Source organism: Odocoileus virginianus, chromosome 16 (genome assembly GCF_023699985.2).
Source record: "Odocoileus virginianus isolate 20LAN1187 ecotype Illinois chromosome 16, Ovbor_1.2, whole genome shotgun sequence".
Taxonomy (NCBI): domain Eukaryota; kingdom Metazoa; phylum Chordata; class Mammalia; order Artiodactyla; family Cervidae; genus Odocoileus; species Odocoileus virginianus.
In genome coordinates, this window is record NC_069689.1 from 9,719,969 (window position 1) to 9,738,239 (window position 18,271).

The window sequence follows — 18,271 nt, forward strand, 5'->3', positions numbered from 1 at the left end:
TCGATCCCTGGGCTGGGAAGATCCCCTGGAGAAGGAAATGGCTACCCACTCCAGTATTCTTGCCTGAAAAGTTCCATGGACAAGAGGATCCTGGTGGGCTACAGTCCATGGGGTCACAAAGAGCTGGACACGACTGAGCGCAGCTTAGCTTTGTAATTACAAGTAGTGTCTAGAATACCTTAGAGGTCACTGAGTAAAGATCAGCATCATGCAGATGAAAACTAGCTACCAAAAAATTGCTCTGTCTTTGTACTTAGGCCACGACTGGCCATGTGAAGTGTCTTCCATGTCCTTCTGGTTTAAATCCTATAGTTTGGCAATATTTGCAACCAGATATTGGGGGTCCATTCTGCCATTGCTCCCTCAGAAACAGAAGTCTGAGAAACTTCATGCTATGTGATACGGGATGTAGTCTCATGACACTGAAGTCCTAGCAGCTCAGGAACAAGTGCTTCCCAGGCAAAGAAAGAAAATATTCCAAAAATAAAAGACTTTATGTATGATGTGGGTGTATTTGGAGCAAATCTCACTGTAAGTTGGTATGTGCAAAGCATTCCAAAGCAGCATTTCTTAGAACTTATTGTTCCTCTCCTTAGCAGTATTTATTAAATCCCAACCATCATAATAGTAGTCCGTCAGATGTCCTGCAGCCTGGAAACGGCCTGGCTGGCGTTCAACAGAAGGGGCATCCTGCCCCCAGGGCTCCCTGCTGCTGTCCCAAGCCAGGTGGGCCTGCCCCCAGGGCTCCCTGCTGCTGTCCCAAGCCAGGTGGGCTGGACCAGCCCTCCTTGGAGGCATGGATCAGGTTTTAGGATTGGGATGGGGTGTGGTACTTAAAGAGTAAATGTTCTTCAGGGGAGACACTGAAGAACTGCTCAGCCTTTGGAGACAGACATTTCCTGTCTTAACACCTCATCCACGGACACCCTGGTTGCCCGGGAGAACTAATGGGAATGAATGATGCTGCTGATGCTGAAGCCCAGCCTCCATGCACCGGCACGGAACTGAATCTTGGAGACAATTTGGTGTGAAGTAGGAAAGAATTGCTTTGCCAGGTGAAGGGGGCCACGTTGGGCTAATGCCCTCAAAACTGTGTATCCTGGGCTTCCATGGTGGCTCAGTGAAGAATCTGCCTGCCAATGCAGGAGACACAGGTTCAATACCTGAGCCAGGAAGATCCCACATGGCAAGGGCGATGAAACGCTGTGTTGCAGCTACTGAGCCCGCGCCCCGCAACAAGAGAACTCACAGCAGTGAAAGCCCAGGCACTGTGACTAGAGTAGTCCCCACTCACAGCAGCTAGAGCAAGGCCTGCACAGCAACGAAGACCCAGTACAGCCAAATATAAATAACCAAAAAACAGCTGTGTGTCCCACCTGGGGTGAGGGCGAGGCACTGTGTGGTCTTACAGTCGAGGGGGCGGGCTTTCTGATTAGGAGCAGGGTGCCCACAGGGCCTGCATTCTTTAAAGCCAGAGGTCATCTGGAGTCAGGGGCTGACCTTCTCTCTGGAGAAGGTCTCATCGAGTAGTTAACACGTTCCATTTGTTGGGACACCTACTCAACAGAAGAGCTCAAAGATACTGTTCTGTGTATCCTGAGTATTCATTGGAAGGACTGGCACTGAAGCGTCAATACTTTGGCCATCTGATGGGAAGAACCGACTCTTTAGAAAGATTCTGATGCTGGTCAAGACTGAAGGCAGAAGAAGGGGACGACAGAGGATGAGATGGTTGGATGGCATCACCAACTCAATGGACATGAGTTTGGGTAAGCTCCGGGCTTGGTAATAGGAAAGCCTGGCCTGCTGCAGTTCATGGAGTGCAGAGTCGACACGACTGAGCAACTGAACACTGGAGGAGGAACCGTGACCCTGCCCCAAGGCTGCACCATTTCTCAGCTGCTCCCCCCTTGTCTCTCTGTGCCCTCCCTTCCCTGGTTCAGTTCGGTTCAGTCCCTCAGTCCAACTTCCCTGATTAGCGACTGTTTGGACCTACCCTTTGGAACTCAGAGGCTTCCCAGGTGGTGCAGTGGTGAAGAATCTGCCTGCCAATCCGGGAGACACAAGAGACACAGGTTTGATCCCTTGGTCAGGAAGATCCCCTGGAAGAGGGCATGGCAACCGACTCCCTGAGAATAAAGCCCACTCCTCCACAGCACAGGGAGGGTGCAGCCCCCAGCCCCAGCCCCAGCCCCAGCCGTCCAGGGTCCTTCCTGATGGTGTCGGCCAGTGCGGGGAAGGACAGCTGTGCCCTTTGGATGCTCTCATCTGAGTGTGGGCAAATGGCCCTCTCTTTCTCCCCAGGATAGAGCCGAGGAAAGCATCCCAAGAAGAGACGAGACCTCGCTTGGGAAGTGGCTTTACAGGCAGGACATCGCGGGGCTGTGGCTCCCGTCCCGTGCATCTCTCTTCTCCACCAAGCGTCAGCACAGACAACATGCTTCCCTACTTCCCAATAAAATGCTGCCCAGATAGCAAGCTTGCCTATTTATTTACTGAACCCGGAAGCAGCTTCTCGTGTGGACCAAGTCTGGTATAAAGCAGAACATCGCCGAGGAGAAAGGGGACATAGTTTTCTGTGACCGGGGGGCAGGGGAGACAACCCAGAACCAGGGCAGCGGTGTCACCTGCAACAGTTGGCAGAGGAGCCCAGGGTTAGATGTGTCGGAGGGTGCATCACCAGGTAACGCATCTGCCATCATCACAACAAGCAAGAGGTAGAAAAAGGTAGACAGTGAGGTAGAAAGACGTTATTCTTTATAAATAAAATGTTCGTTTGTGTCAGTATTCACATTAGAAAAATACACACTCGAGACAGACCTTCTCTGGGTAAAATCCACACAGATCTAGGGCTGCGGCTCTGACCCCATCTCACTGAGAGGGCTGCGTCTCCAAGCTTCCAGAGGAGCCATTCCAGGGGCCCAGCTGCAGGGCAGGACCCTCCGCGTCCGTCACTGTGACAACATCCCCCTCCCCAGGCGCTACGGAACCCGGATGGAACAAGAGAAGCCCGTTGGAGTCTGAACAACCGTCTGCTCCCCTTCCTGATATGACAGCGTGGGGCATCCGTCACTGAGTTCAAAAGCCACGACCTCCCCGACGGCGGCGCGGGCTCCAGCCCCTGGTCTGCGTGACTCTCCGGGCAACTGGTCCCAGCCCCGGTGGCCTGCAGGGCCCACTCCAGACTCGGCATCTGCCCTGGCTGGGCTGAGGCCCCGGCTCAGACGCGGTGCTGTGCGCACAGTCGGCTGGCACGGCGTCCATGGACCACGCTTTCCTGGGCAGAGGGGCAGGGGCCTCCGGAGGCTGGGCCTCGCTGGGGCTGGACTTGGGGCTGCTCGGGTGGGAGCCACACGCCTCGTGGAAACTTCCCGCCTCTGTGGTTCCAGGCTGGAGACTGAGGTGCTGCAGAGAGCCGGGCTCCCCAGGCCAGCCCCAGCGTCCGGACACTCTCCCCAGGGAACGCCGCCACCTGGTGCTGGGCTCGTGTCCCCGGTGCCCCTAAGGGATGGGGGAGCCCCGGCCCAGGGCACCCTGGCGCGGGGCAGTGGGGTCTGCAGGCCCACTGTGAGCTGCCCAACCAGCCAGTGCTGCCGGCCGCCGGCCCGCCTGTGCCACACTGCTGTCACGCTCAGGAGCCGGCATCGCGGGGCTTTCCTCAGGGCACGGAGAGGCGCCCCTATTCACTCCAGGGGCAAAACCTAAATGGTTCGGAAAAACAGTCAGTTGTGTACTGTTGTCGGTCACATATCACTATCCAAACCAAGCTAGTCCAAAGTAACTTTCCTGCCCCCGAAACAAAAACATAAACCCTCCTTGTTACTTGGCAGCTCCCAGGAATGGATGAACTATCAGGAAACTCAGACCTGTGAGGCGAGGGGAGCTGTGTTCCAAACATGTATCAGAGTCCTCATTGTTCTCAGTGAATAAACCTGCCCTCCTGTCTGGAAGAATTAAGTCCTAAGTTCGGAAGTGGAGGAGGCCTCTTTATATTAGATCAGTTGGAAGGACTGATGCTGAAGCTGAAACTCCAATACTTTGGCCACCTCATGCAAAGGGTTGACTCATTGGAAAAGACCTTAATGCTGGGAGGGATTGGGGGCAGGAGGGGAAGGGGCCGACAGAGGATGAGATGGCTTCACCGACTCGATGGACATGAGTTTGAGTAAACTCCGGGAGTTGCTGATGGACAGGGAGGCCTGGCGTGCTGCGATTCATGGAGCCGTAGAGTCAGACACGAGTGAGCAACTGAAGTGACTGACTGACTGAAGGATCAGGTAAGGTTATCAGGAAGTTGTGATAACATTTTGGAAAGTTACATAATCATTCTGAGTATGCCTGCAATATATTCCAGGTGTCTCATGGATCTGTTCTGGCTAGCACCAAAATAGAAGCTAGAACGTGCCTTGTTTTCAAATGGTAACTCGCAGCTGGCACTGACAGCCAAAGGGCTTTCATGATGCCAAGCCACGGGCTCATGTGTCCTGGGACCTGTCCTTGCTCTTGGGTCTCCCCAGCTCCTCAGGGCCCTCCCAGGCACAACCCACCCAGCACCACAAGGCAGCTCTTCATTCCAATAAAGGGCTCAAGAAAACCCCAAAGACCCAAGACTCCTAGGGAATAAACACTGGGAGGCTGGGGTGAAACTCTTAAGAATCCAGAGGGGACTCTGAAACGCAGCCACCGGCGCACCGTCCCCACCCAGCAGCAGGTCTCTGAGCCCCAGGGTGCACACTGCGAGGGGCGTCTTACCTGCACCAGCCGCTGGGGCACACGGGGCCAGCCTCTGCAGGCCCCCGTCGTCAGCAGGACACTCTGCGGGGTCCTGGGGCACAGCGTCTCTCCTGGTCCTTTTCACTGAGGCCAGCCCGTCCTCTGCAATCTAGGGAGAGAAGACCCAACCAGCTAAGACTAGGAAGAAACAGGCCAACCAGCCCCTCTTCTTCCTGAAGAAGCGCTGTGAGTCCCAGAGGTCCGACCCCAACAATTCCCCGCTGGCCTCACGGTGGCCTGGTGCCCCTCGGGCCACGCCCACCTCAGGCGCCCTCTTCTGTGGACCCACTTCCTCCAGCTCCTCCGGGGCCTCCTCCGGGCTGGTGCATGTGCAGGGAGTGCAGTCTGCATGTACTTCTTTTTTCCTTAGGAATTCCTCTGTGATGCCTAAGGACTCGGCAACCTGAGAAGAAAGGGGCCCATAGAGATGCTTCACTCAAAACACAAGATTCAGAAGCATGTCCGCACTTAAGAATACAGGACTGAGTTTAACCCTGTGGCATCCCTCCGTACAGCAAGGTGCCATGAAGACAATGGGAAGGATGCAGATGAACTGTCGTCACAGCTGAATGATGTTAGTCTGACACCACGGTAACTTTCTTGCCCACTCTTCCTCCTGGATGGCATCCACGCCTGCTCAACTGGCAGGTTATAAACAGGCAGGTGACCACTGCCCACCGGGGCATCTATGTGAGGCTTAGCAAAAAGCTATGTCACTTAAGGAGATAAAACACAGGACTTCCTTGGGGGCTCGGGGGTAAAGAATTCTCCTGCTCATGTAGGAGACCCAGGTTTGATCCCTGGTCCAGGAAGATCCCACATGCCTCAGGGCAACTAAGCCTGGGAGCCACAGCTACTGAGCCTGAGCACCCTGGAGCCCGGGAGCCACAGCTACTGAGCCTGAGCACCCTGGAGCCCGGGAGCCACAGCTACTGAGCCTGAGCACCCTGGAGCCCGGGAACCACAGCTACTGAGCCTGAGCACCCTGGAGCCCGGGAGCCACAGCTACTGAGCCTGAGCACCCTGGAGCCCGGGAGCCACAGCTACTGAGCCTGAGCACCCTGGAGCCCGGGAGCCACAGCTACTGAGCCTGAGCACCCTGGAGCCCGGGAGCCACAGCTACTGAGCCTGAGCACCCTGGAGCCCGGGAGCCACAGCTACTGAGCCTGAGCACCCTGGAGCCCGGGAGCCACAGCTACTGAGCCTGAGCACCCTGGAGCCCGGGAGCCACAGCTACTGAGCCTGAGCACCCTGGAGCCCGGGAGCCACAGCTACTGAGCCTGAGCACCCTGGAGCCCGGGAGCCACAGCTACTGAGCCTGAGCACCCTGGAGCCCGGGAGCCACAGCTACTGAGCCTGAGCACCCTGGAGCCCGGGAGCCACAGCTACTGAGCCTGAGCACCCTGGAGCCCGGGAGCCACAGCTACTGAGCCTGAGCACCCTGGAGCCCGGGAGCCACAGCTACTGAGCCTGAGCACCCTGGAGCCCATGCTCCACGAGAGAAGCCAGTGCAGGGAGAAGCCAAGCACTGCCTCAGAGCAGCCCCTGCTCACCGCAGCAGCAACAAAGACACAGCGCAGCCAAAGAAAACAGATGCTAATCAGTTTAAGTACTGAATTTGTATAAAACTGCTGTGGACAACCCAAAAAATCCCATATGGTATGTTACAATGTGGATCAAGATACTTCTTGCTATAGAAGCAGTGACTCTCTGAAACACTACCCTTTCTAGACAGGCAGCTCCATCGTCGGTAAGATCAGATGTTAGGAGCAGTTAAAGTCAACATGGCCTAAGTGTTACTCATTTTAATGCACCTGACCCCGTGCTGTTCACCTGCTTTCTTGCTGTGTTCACTGGTTTGTTGTGCGTGTTGAGATTCTAAATGTAAGTGAGACAATACGGCATTTGCCCTCCTCTGTCTGACTTCTCTCACTCAGCATGATACCCTCCAAGCTCACCCATGCTGTGAAAGAGTGTGGCAAACCCAGACTATTGAGAACCACGGCACTGTGAAAGCCGGAAAAGACAACTGATAATTCAGTGCCGCCCTCGCCGAGGGGGGAGGGTGTGGGGACTTGGCGCAGTCGGAGGTGCTCGGTGGGGTGAGGACCTGAGTCTCTGAGCTGGGCGCAAGAAGTTCTCCTGGATGACCTGCCCACGGGCACACGCTCTGCCCAGCAGAAGGTTTTACTCAAAACAAGTAAAACCACGTCAGTTCACAACATATTTTTGTCAAGGACCCAAAATAGCTAAAGGCAAGGATACTGAAATGGGAACTCTGTGAACACAACCACAGACAATAACTACTGGTCCCTGTGTAATTCATCCCTTTGCAAAAACCTACATAATGAAGAAAAAATACCACCTATTCACTGTGATCATCAGTGAGTAGGAGGATGGTGGGTGTTTCCATTTTTTTTTATAGCTTATCTGCATTTCTGAGTTTTCTGAAAAAAGCATGTATCACTTTTATATTAAGAAAAAAACAAACCTCCTTGATGGAAGAAAGAGCTAAACAGAAGCTGACTATGAAGATGTCATGACTAAAATAAACCTCGTCCTCCTCTGCTGAACAGTGTTCCCTTGGCTCTGGGCGGAACTTCCCACGGGAGCTTGTTACCTTACTGTTGTTTACTTCCAGGGGCTCCTCAGAACAGGGTCCAGAACTATGGAGGTAATCTTGACACATTTTCTTAACCATTTTATGCAGCTCTTCAAACTCCTTGTATACAGCTGGGAAGAGAGGTTTTGCTAGATGACCTTTTTCAACCTCAGTGAAGATAAAGATGACAAAGAAAAAAAAAAAAAAAAAGATGTTTAAACCCAAGGCAGAGACGTGGGAAATAGAGAGAGGACTCTTAAGGCGGGAAGGGCACTCCTAAGCCCCGAGCCGCTGTCAGCAGACTCGGCCTTCACTCTCCTGAGAGAGCCCACCCGTGCCCCGCACTGTGCTCCGCGGGGCAGCGGACGGCCTGGGAGAAGCAGCCCAGGAAACAAGCCAGCCCGGCGGAGGGCCGCGGACAATGGTGGCCGGGGACAGGACAGACAGGCTCTGAGGACCAAACAGGCACGTTCTGGGGCCGGCAGCTGGGGGAGGACCAGGCCTCCACTCCTGGGGGTGCCTCCTGGAAGAGTGGGTGCAGGTGGCAAGGCCGCATCTCAGAGCGGGCTCCTCGGGGACGGCACTGCCCTGGAGGCGGCGGGCAGGGGCGTGGGTGCGAGAGGGAAGGTGACCGCGGCGCCTCCCGCACACCGAGTGCACGCAGGCCTGCCTGGCGGCCCCGTGCGGGACACCCGGGCGGGACCAGCCGGCTCACTTCAGCCCTGCATGGGGAGAGATGACTCCCAAGGCCTGGCTCCTTCTAGGAAAATATTACAAAGGATGCCTTTCTAAATCACTTCAGATCATCCCCTCAGTCACTCAGAAACACTAAGAAGACCCACCTTCATCAGAAGAAATTCATACACGGTCACGACCTGAGCCAGCTGAGGCAGGGCCAACTCCACTAGATCGTCCCGGTCACACTGGTGGAGAAACTGCCGGAAGCAAGCATTTGACATGTTTGAAAGAATTTCCCAGCAGCCAGCAAGTTGTTGCAACAAAAACCACAGAAGACAGAAAGTTCGCTAAAGTCTCAGTGACTAAGCAACTCTCAACTGGGAGCACTGTGCCTATTACTACATAGCTTACATGCTCACACATAACAAGTCCTGTGATCAAGTCTGCATTCAGACTTTGACCCCCCAACGGAGCCCTGAGCGAGCAGTGGGTACCAGACCCTGGAGAAGGACACATTAGCGCTGGGGAATTGGGTTTCTACTCCCAGGGCTCACCAACTGGTGCCAGAGCTGAAAATGCAGGCAAGTCTCGAGGCAGCCCGCAGCCAGGAGACCACACCAGGGTACGGTATAGGCAGGAGGGGACGAGGACCTGGGAAGGGGCTGGGCTGGGGGGCGTGGAAGACGCAGGAGGGTGCAGTCCTCGGGACGGGACTGGAGTGAGTGACGGGAAAAGAGGCGTCGTGGGCACGGTGTCCCCCCACACCCTGGACGGGGCCCAATACTGGACACCCCCAGTCATGTGTCAACCAGTGCCCATCCCTGGGAGCTTCTCTCGTGCAGGATCAAGAGAGGCGCTCCTCAGAGGGCCCCTGATTCTCCACGGGACAGCGCGCGCTGCGGGTCCAGGCCACGCGCTCTGGTGGCCTCACTGGCCTGACCCAGGGCTGCGTCTGCCACCGCTCTACGTGGGGTGACCTGGAGCCAGCGGGGAGCGTCTCTGAGGCTCCAGTTCCTCATCTAAGCGGAGCTACTGACCCACAGGGAACTGAGCGCAGCTGGAACCCAGCAGTAAGTGCTCCCAGGATGGAAGCCATTCACTCATTTAGAATGTTAGTGAGCGAAAAACATCAGAAGCCACCTGACCTCCTACTCCTAAAGCTCACTCAGCCAGGACATGGTAACAAGCCCATGAGGAGGAAAGTTAATTCACCCGGGTTTAAATTCCCGCTGGACCCTGCAGCCTCCTAGGCTTTCTAGGAAACCCATTTCCTCTCTGAAAACCACTTTCCCCTCATGTGTAGTTAGGAGGCCCAGGGCCCAGAAAGCCACTCTCTCTGGGGCCAGTTGTCTCACGACCTTATCTGTGATATCCCTTTGCTATTTTTTTTTACTTATTTTAAGATGCAGGCAAATAAATACATCCTCGCCAAAGACAATATAAGTTGGGGGTCCCCCTCTTCTACGCCAATCCAACTAAATTCAATAAACATACCTTCAAGGGGCTAAAATGGAGATTCTAGAGTTCATAACCCAAAACACACTTTCGTATCTTGAGACTTTCTACAAAAAAAAAGAATCATTTCTGTTCTTTTCTAAACTGCTTCCACGCAAACCCAAGTTATAATTATTCTATGAGTTAGAAAGGTAAGCAGCTGGTATACCTAGGAATTATTTCCGGCAATGCTATCTTTGAATAGAGCATTCATCTCATTACACATCAGGTGAACTGTTTGAGTCGATCTGGGCATTTTACTCTGAAATTCAGAAACCTAGGAGTGAGTTGCCACATACCATGCCAGAGACACGGGTTTCAAGAACGGGGCTCTAAGAGCGACGCACCTCCTGGAGCCTGGTCCTGCTCCTGGCGGCCCCAGCACCCCCCGGCGGGTGAGCCGCGCCACTCCGCTCCAGGACGGCCATGCTGGGCTCTGCGGGGACCACAGAGTAGCCACTTCCTCTAGGTCCGGGATGTCTCTCTGATCCCAAAAGGGCTGAAAAACTTCCATTTTTTGGTTCAGACACCAGCACTTCTTCAACTTCCACAGACTGACCATTCTAGATTGGGGTGCACACCCAAACCAAAATAAAATAATCATGCTTTATACTCTGTAATGAAAACCTTAGAGCAGAAAAAATATCGTCAAAGCAAGAAACTTGTAAATTATTCTTCTGGGCATAATCAAGACACATTAATGATAATCAATGCATCTTAAACAAAGGTTCCCTTTAAGATATCAGATGAACACCAGCCTGCAAATATGGGCTGACAAACCATAATCATGGAGTGGTGCCCAAAATGAAATGAAAAACTCATCTGATGTCACTGGCACCTAAAAAATTGACCTGAGTTTTGTTAATTCATAATTCACCCATGACTTTTAAACTTTTTTTTTTACTGGATACACTTCAAATACCATAAACGTCATCCTTTGGAAATATAAGAGAGGTGGATTTTAGAAAATTAACCAGGCTGTGTAAGGTCAGAGTCCTAACCACTGGACTGCCAGGGAACACCTCAACTGCTGTATTTGAAATAGTGGACCAGTGCACACGGCACACAAATGCTCGCCACACACACTGGGTTTCAGTAAATAAATCCTGGCGTGGTAATGCAAATCCACAGTGACTGGGTCTGCTTTGTGAGTTTCAAAAGGGGAAGAGCGGGGAGGGAACCCGGCAGGCCGCGTGTCACTGCAGACGGTCCAGGAAGCAGCCTTGTGGACCAGCACCCCCACGCAAACCTTCCCCAAGGCCACGGTCATGTCAGCGTCAGCAAGAGCGCTTGCGATGTCTCCCTGACTGGCCCTGCAGGACCAGCACCTGTGTTCCTGGGCACTCAGTGAGCCAGGCTGCCCAGACAGGAGACACACCTCTCCGTGACCACCCAGCAGCAGTGCGGACACATGACGTAAAGTCAAGGACAGCAGGAACGGGGACACGACCACCGACAGAAAGGTTACCTGCAGGTCACGCCGTGCTGGCGCAGCCCCTTCCTCAACTGGCAGAGCTGACGTGGGCGGCCCCCGGGACGCCAGGCTGCTGGTCTCACCCTCCGTGGGGCCCGCGATCACACTCCCGTTGGCTTTCCCAGACGGCGATGCATCAGGCTCCAGCTGGCTGTGGCCTGGGTGAAGTTTAAAGTGCCGGGCCAGCCCCCCCTTTCCTATGTATGACTTTTCACAAGTCTGACACTTGAAAGTTTTGGGCCTCAGGGAGCAGCTTGCTAGGTCGAAGAGCGCCTGCCTTCCTCTCTGGTCTTCATCTTCTTCCACACTCAGCTCGGCGTAGTCGTCGGAGTCGGATGGGTGACCTTCGGCCAAATCCTCTGTCTTGATGAATTTATAATCTTTAGCTTTATACTTGGGAGGTCGAGATATCCGTCCAGAACGTGTTTTCACTTTTAAAGACTTCTTTAGTTTCTCAGCGTGTTTTGTTTGCGAGCTGGAAATAAATAAATTTGCTGAACTGGATGAAACAGATGTGATCACTGGCAGGTCAGAGGCCGACGGAGGGACTGCTGCAGTGCTCTGTCCACTCAGAGGCTCAGCGGCCAAGACTGTCTTCACGGGGACTGGCCGGAGGGCGGGCAGCGGCCTCTGGATGAACACGTGAACAGGAGGTGGGGGTGGGTGACTCAGGACACGTGGCGGTGTCCCCAGAAGCTGAGAGCTGAGCCCCACCGCACTGCAGTGCCCGCTGGGCGGTGGGCCTGGCCTGGCCGACTTGGGCTGGATGGCGGCCAGTGCGGGCATCGGCTTTTCCTGGCCTTTCATCTCTCCAGATCTTACCTTGATGCAAATGGCTTCCAATTGCTTAAAGACAGAAAAAGAAAAGAAGCACTGTGCTTATCAACATTTCCACAATTTTGTTCCCGTCTTTAATCCACTGCTGAAATTTTTTTCTAACTTACACATCTTATATATAAGAAAACTCTACATCTATTGTGTTTACACTGATGTTTCTCAACCTTTCTGCCCAGTCCATAGTCATCTATTTTACATCACATTTGATGTTAATATCACATTTAATAGCACATCTCTTGTACTTGCATATATAAGAAGCATTTGCTTATATACACAAAAAGTTCAAGTAACTACTGACCACTCCTACATAAATGCCTTCTGATAGCACTGGGTTGGCCAAAAAGTTCCTTCAGGTTTTTCTGTACAATCTTATGGAAAAAACCGAATCAACTCTTTAGCTAAACCAGTATCTACTACATCATTTTTTTAAATAATCCACTCAGTTGAGCTCATGAACCATTAAAAAATATCCTTCTTTATAGTTTTACCACATGTGTACTTTTTCTTAGTACTCTAAATTGGACTCAGTTCAATACGTGGCCTTATTTTTTTAAAGTTTTCAGTGAAATTCTGGAAATCAAAAAAGCCATGAAGAACTATGCAACTCAGGTCCCTACCACCTGTTATGCCACGCCACACTACTAGACTGGGACGTCCTCTGGCCTCCAGTCTGCAGTCTGCATGCCTTTTTTCCGCCCTGCCCCGAATGTGCTGTTTGGTGTTTGCATGTGTTCTTTATATCACACTTGTGCTTAGTCGCTCAGTCGTGTCCAAGTCTGCGACCCAATGGACTACAGCCCACCTCTGTCCATGGGGATTCTCCAGGCAAAAATACTGGAGTGGGTTGCCATGCCCTCCTCCAGGGCATCTTCCCAACCCAGGGATCGAACCCAGGTCTCCTGCATTGCAGGCGGATTCTTTACCAGCTGAGCTACCAGGGAAGCCCACATTACACTTGTAGGTATCCCTAAAAATAAGTAGTTCTGTTTTGATGTGTTTTCAAACGTTATATAAGTGACCATCATCTCTGGTATGCTGGTGGGGTTTTTCCCTATCGTGCTTGTGAAATTCATCCGTAGGGAGGTGCATAGCCCTCGGGCGCTCATTGCTCTGTAGCATGAGGCAACAGGTGGCCTCCCGCCCTGCGCTCTCCGTCTGCTTTGTGCCGTCACGGATCGCAGATGTGTGTGTACACACCAGGGCACACATCTAGGAAATGGGCTGCATTTCTTCACCAACTTTTATTTTTTAACATCTAACAAAATTTTATTTTATCCTTTTGGCCCCATGGCTTGTGGGATCTTAGTTTCCCGACCAGGGATAGAATCTGAGCCCTTGGCAGTAAAAAAGCAGAGTCCTAACCACTGAATGGCCAGGGAAGTCCCTAACAAAATTTTAAATGCACGTGCTTTTTGACCCAGCAATCTTGCTTCTTGGATCCCAGAAGAAACACTGGCACTGGCACAGGGATGTATGTCTAGGAGGTTGAAGGCAGCGCCGTCTGTAACAGAAAGCACCCACCAAAGGGGAGGGCTGCGGCCAACTAGGTTCCACAAGTATTTTTTAAAAAGAATATTTATTTATTTGATCATGCTGGGTTTTAGTTTCAACACTCGGTATCTTCAATCTTTACTCTAGCACAGGGGATCTTTAGTGTAGCATGCAAACTCTTAGTTGTGACATGCAAGATCTAGTCCCCTGACCAGGGATCAAACTGGGCCCCCTGCACTGGGAGTGTGGAGTCTTAGCCACCAGACTCCCAGGGAAGTCCTCACCAAGTTACTGAGCAGTGACCTTGTGCCTGATACAACGTCGGGGGGAAGGGGGCAGCAAAACGAGGTTCCTGCCGTCACTGAGCAGAAACAAAGAGCATCTTTCTTCAGGGAGAAAAGACAGATAAACCTCATCACCCAGAGCTGGCTTTCTCAACTCGCCACAGCTGACATCTTGGACCAGTAAGCCTGTCATGCCAGCTGAGCTGGGCAGCGTTGAGCACAGCCCCGCCTCCACCCAGCGGAAGCCAGCAGCACTCCCCAAGCTGTTATCATCAAAAATGTCTCCAGGGACTTCCCTGGGGGTCCAGTGGTTAAGAACCTGCTTTCCAGTGCAAGAGATGTGGGTTCCACCCCTGGTTGGGGGAACTAACATCCCACGTGTCTCTGGGCAACTAAGCCGGGGCACCGCACTCCAGAGCCTGTGCTCCACAATGAAGACCCCGTGTGCTGCAGCTAAGTCCCAGTGCAGCCAAACAGATGAAAACCAAAACCAAAATAGTGCCAGACGTGCCAAGTGCCCTGTGTGGGGCAAAACTGCCCCCGCTGGGAACCATCACTAACAGGGCGGCCACCAACAGGCCCTTTGGACTCAACCCCTCTACCAAGGAGAGGGTCAATCAAAACATAACACAGGACGGAATGAAAACCCACAATGAAATCAAGCTGGAGGTTGGAATATATCTGTCTGCACATTATATACATACTACAAACAGCAGACAATTCAATATATTGGTTTTTGAGGAGGTGTGCAGAGCTGGCCCTGAGCCACTATGAATCAAATGACAACTAGCTTTACTTTGCATATCTTTTAAGAATCACATTTGTTTCTTTTTACTACCAATCACTTAGGATGTTTCTCTAAGCTCTTGAGGTATTATCAGATCAGACAGACACACACACACAGACACACACACACAGAGCAAATCCTATTGTTTCTGAATTACCACAGAGGCAAAGCTGGTCTGATTTTTTAATCTGCTCTGCAGACTAGTTTACCAAGTGGGTATTCTACCTGGTACCTGTTATATGTCTATTTCATTCAACAAACTTTTCCTAAGTATCACTGGGGGCAAATTCATAAAGAAGTCAGGTCCTTGGAGAAGGAAATGGCAACCCACTCCAGTATTCATGCCTGGAAAATCCCATGGACCGAGGAGCTTGGGGGGCTACAGTCCATGGGGTCGCAAAGAGTCGGACACAACTGAGCGACTTCACTTCTTCGCTCTGTATCACGTGGGCAAGTCCCCATAAAGTGCCATATGTATTGGGATTGAAATTAAAGCAGTGATGTTTTGTTCCTTCAACTAGAGACTCTTAAACCTTGTCAACTATTGTGGGTTCCTCATTTCCTACCCTTTGTTGTCTGTTTTAGGAAAAAAGGAAAAAAAAAAAAGAAGCCAGGTCCCAGCCTCACCCATGGGGAGGTGGGGTTTCCCCTGCCATGCCTGTCACTTGCAGGCCTACTGACTCAGGTCTGTACTTTGCCTCAACACCTGTACTTTCAAAAGCTCCACTGGTAAATCTGAAGGCAGACTAGGTTAATCAAGGAATGCTGATAGGAAAACACCACCACCGTGGTGCAACAGGTGCAGTAAGAGAAGCAGGGAACAGCTCAGGGCTGGTAGGCTTCCTGGAAGAGGTGACCTCCGCAGGGGAACTTGTAGGATGAGTAGAATTTTTGGAACAGATATTCTAGGTGTAAGGAAAAAATGTGTGAATGCATGGATGCATGAAAAGGGGCACTTTGTGTGGAGGAAACCGGAAATATCTCTGTGGCGCAAGGAACAAAGATGGGAGGGGTAGGAGCTGACCTGAGGGAGTGTGTTCACTCAGTCTGTACCTTCTAATCCACACCATCCTCCCCTGGGAGTGTGTTCACTCGGTCTGTACCTTCTAATCCACACCATCCTCCCCTGGGAGTGTGTTCACTCGGTCTGTACCTTCTAATCCACACCATCCTCCCCTGGGAGTGTGTTCACTCGGTCTGTACCTTCTAATCCACACCATCCTCCCCTGCCTGTGTTCTCCAATCACACCAGGGTCCGGGTCCCCCCCCACCCCCCGGGTCCCCCCCCACCCCTCATCGCCTCTCCTCTTCTGCATTTTCAGCTCGGACCCACCCTCCCAGGTCTAGTTCAGACCACCCCTTCTCATCCCCTTGGCCAGAAACAACCTCGCCCTTTCTCAGTGCATTTGGCTCACTGTCCTATTTAGTGAGTATCTCTAGCTTTCTGACCGTGACCAGAAGTTATCTGAGTGATGAGTCACCTCCTGGTCACATCATAACCTCCATCTCGGGTGTCTCTGTGGCCTTTGTGGCACAGCCGGGGGCAAAGGGTATTACCAGAACTGAATGCAAAGCCACAGTACAGTATCATGAATACATTAAGCATTTATATCACCCGAATGAGAAGAGCTACAGAACATGATCATGCTATCTAACTCCAATTAAGTTTGCTTTCATTTTGGGGAATACATCATTTTTGGACTCTTTCCTAAGTTATCTAATCCAAAAAGCCAGAGCCACATTCAACAGGCCCTGGAGTGCAGCCATGCCTGGGGAGCCGTGAGGTGATCACTCAGCCTCTCTCAGCTCCTTCATCTGTAAAATGCTGATGAAAACACTTCTGTGCGGTTGCTGAGACCCAAGCAGTCCAGCACAGTGCCGGATACAGAGAGGAGACGGACTCAGCCACCGGAGCCCTTCTGACTCCACAGACCTGCCGTGCAGGGCTGCAGTGGGAGGCATTTGTTTCTTCAGCGCAGTAGGAGACAAACCTCCTACAAATGAGGAAGCCAAAGTCAAAAGAGTTAGAATTACCCAAGGTCACACTTCTAAGAAGGTTTGATGTTTGGGCAGTCCTACTTGTCTCCCCAGACTTTAGTGAGACAACTCTCCAGTCTTGATGCCCAACTGGGTACGACTCTAAACTGGCCAAATCCCTCAGTCAGAAACAAAAACATGAACTCAGTGAAGCCTGCCGATTCCATTCTCGACCTATGTCTTCTAACGGCAGGATCTCTGTGGCACTTTTGGAGTAAGAAGCAAGGTGACATTTACAAGCCCAGTGCTGAAAGGGGATGTGACTTTACAGGTGACATGAACGACCACAGGCTCAGATGCTACCTGGACCCTCTGGGATGGGAAAACCCATGTTCGAGTTCCAGCTTCCTTAGCGGCCAAGAGCTGTGAGACCTGGGAATCAGGGTTTCATTCATTAAGCGAACGTCAGGCAGCGGCCGGGTCTGTAACAGGGGTTGCAAACGCAGACGCCACCACTGCGAGCGGAAGGTGCTGCATCAAGTCACTAGAATGTACTTCGTTCTGCCCCCGAGTTTCGGCCGGGCCACTTGCAGCACCTTCCACCTGAAAGACTCTACGTTGGTTCCTCTTAATCCATTCAGGTCTCCGCTCCGGTGTCAGGCCTGGGAACCCCTCACTCTGGAGCAGCCCCCAGGTCCGGCCTCTCTTCACGGACTGTGTTCAAACGCCGCACCCGCCGCAGCTCCTGGACACCGTGAGTGCTCAAAGAAATCGGGACGAAACGTCCGCGAGAGGAGCCCCGGGCAGGAGCCTGGCGGCGTGGAGCTGACGGTGCCGGGCGCGCTGACAGGGGCGGGGGGCCTGCCGTCCCCAGGGAGCCGAGTATGGGGATGCCCTGAACTTTAACGGCCGGTCTCTCGGGCAGGGAGGCTCTAAGGCCCAAGCGGAGAAGACTTCCTTCCCCGCGCGAGCCCTCTCGGCCCCCTCCGGGCCTCAGTTTCCCCACGGCCCCTCCCGGCGCCTCACCTGCGGAGGCAGCAGGCGCGGCGGGCGCGGGGGCTCGGCCCCGGGGCCCCGCTGCAGGGCTGCCTGCTGGGCCGCGTCCCGCAGCCGCCGCGCCGCGTCCAGCACGCAGGGCGGCGGCGGCGGCTCCGCGGGCGGCTGCGCCTTCGTCACCTGCTCCAGGACCTGGCGCAGTTGCTCGGGGCCCAGCGGGGCCACGCGCGCGGCGCTCCCGCGTTGGGAAAAGGGAGCCCGGCCGCCGCTGCAGCCGTCCTCACAGCCATCCTCAGCTTCCGGCTCCGCGTCCGCCATGACAGCCGACGCGGGGACTCGAACCCGGGTCGCCGAGCGCCGGCGGCTCAAATGTGCGTCACCTGGGAAGGGAGCCAGCTACGAGTGCCCCGCAGGCCAAGACACCTCGGAAGGCGGAAGGCGACCGCACCTGACAGAGCCGATCAGTGGGCGTGGCTTCAGATGGCCCCGCCCTACCGCCCTTTCTCCGCCCCGAGGAGGCTACCCAGCCACATTGCCTCATTGCCAGGCTTTGTTCATCTTTCACATATCATCCCAAGCAAGAGGTGTCCAGCAAAACGTCTTCGAGGTTCCAGAGCTCCTGGCCTAACATCATATTGTCCAAACGCTCTCAGCGTCACCTGAAGACCCTGTCTGGATCTGCGGAGGCATGGGTCAGCAGTGGCCTGCGACAGGGGCAGGGGCTCTGGGTGCAGCAGGCCTGGGTGCGGCATTAGCCCTCTTAGCGGAGGTTGGAGGTTAACCCCACCATAGAGTCGCAAAGCAGACGACCCACAAACTGCAGAACAGTTACACCAAATAAATTCTCACGGGGTTAAGACATTTCTAGGACCTACAAC

The 18,271-nt window shown here is 53.3% G+C and overlaps 1 protein-coding gene across 2 annotated transcripts; it reads right to left on the reverse strand.

Moving 5' to 3' along the window:
* Nucleotides 1-3,402: 3,402 nt before the first annotated feature.
* On the reverse strand, nt 3,403-17,901 carry ZNF839 (zinc finger protein 839). 2 transcript variants are annotated; one of them, XM_070477794.1, is made up of 8 exons: nt 17,424-17,900; nt 11,016-11,867; nt 9,895-10,110; nt 8,218-8,310; nt 7,394-7,543; nt 5,036-5,176; nt 4,753-4,882; nt 3,403-3,701 (listed from the first exon to the last, which is right to left on the reverse strand). In XM_070477794.1, the coding sequence occupies exons 1-8, from the start codon at nt 17,709-17,711 to the stop codon at nt 3,502-3,504; spliced, it is 2,070 nt and encodes a 689-aa protein (XP_070333895.1). In that variant the 5' UTR covers nt 17,712-17,900; the 3' UTR covers nt 3,403-3,501. The 2 variants fall into 2 exon arrangements, with proteins under 2 accessions (XP_070333895.1, XP_070333896.1); XM_070477795.1 differs by lacking the exon at nt 9,895-10,110 and having other exon boundaries at nt 17,424-17,901.
* Between the last annotated feature and the right edge of the window lie 370 nt (nt 17,902-18,271).

What these genes read in the sequence shown, in the direction of transcription:
- ZNF839 (XM_070477794.1), bottom strand. Translation starts at nt 17,711, where the DNA reads ATGGCGGACGCGGAGCCGGAAGCTGAGGATGGCTGTGAGGACGGCTGC. An exon ending in CGCGCCTGCTGCCTCCGCAG is followed by an intron (nt 11,868 to 17,423) that starts GTGAGGCGCCGG and finishes TCTGTCTTTAAG; the next exon opens with CAATTGGAAGCCATTTGCAT. An exon ending in TGCCCCAGCGGCTGGTGCAG is followed by an intron (nt 3,702 to 4,752) that starts GTAAGACGCCCC and finishes CGAACCATTTAG; the next exon opens with GTTTTGCCCCTGGAGTGAAT.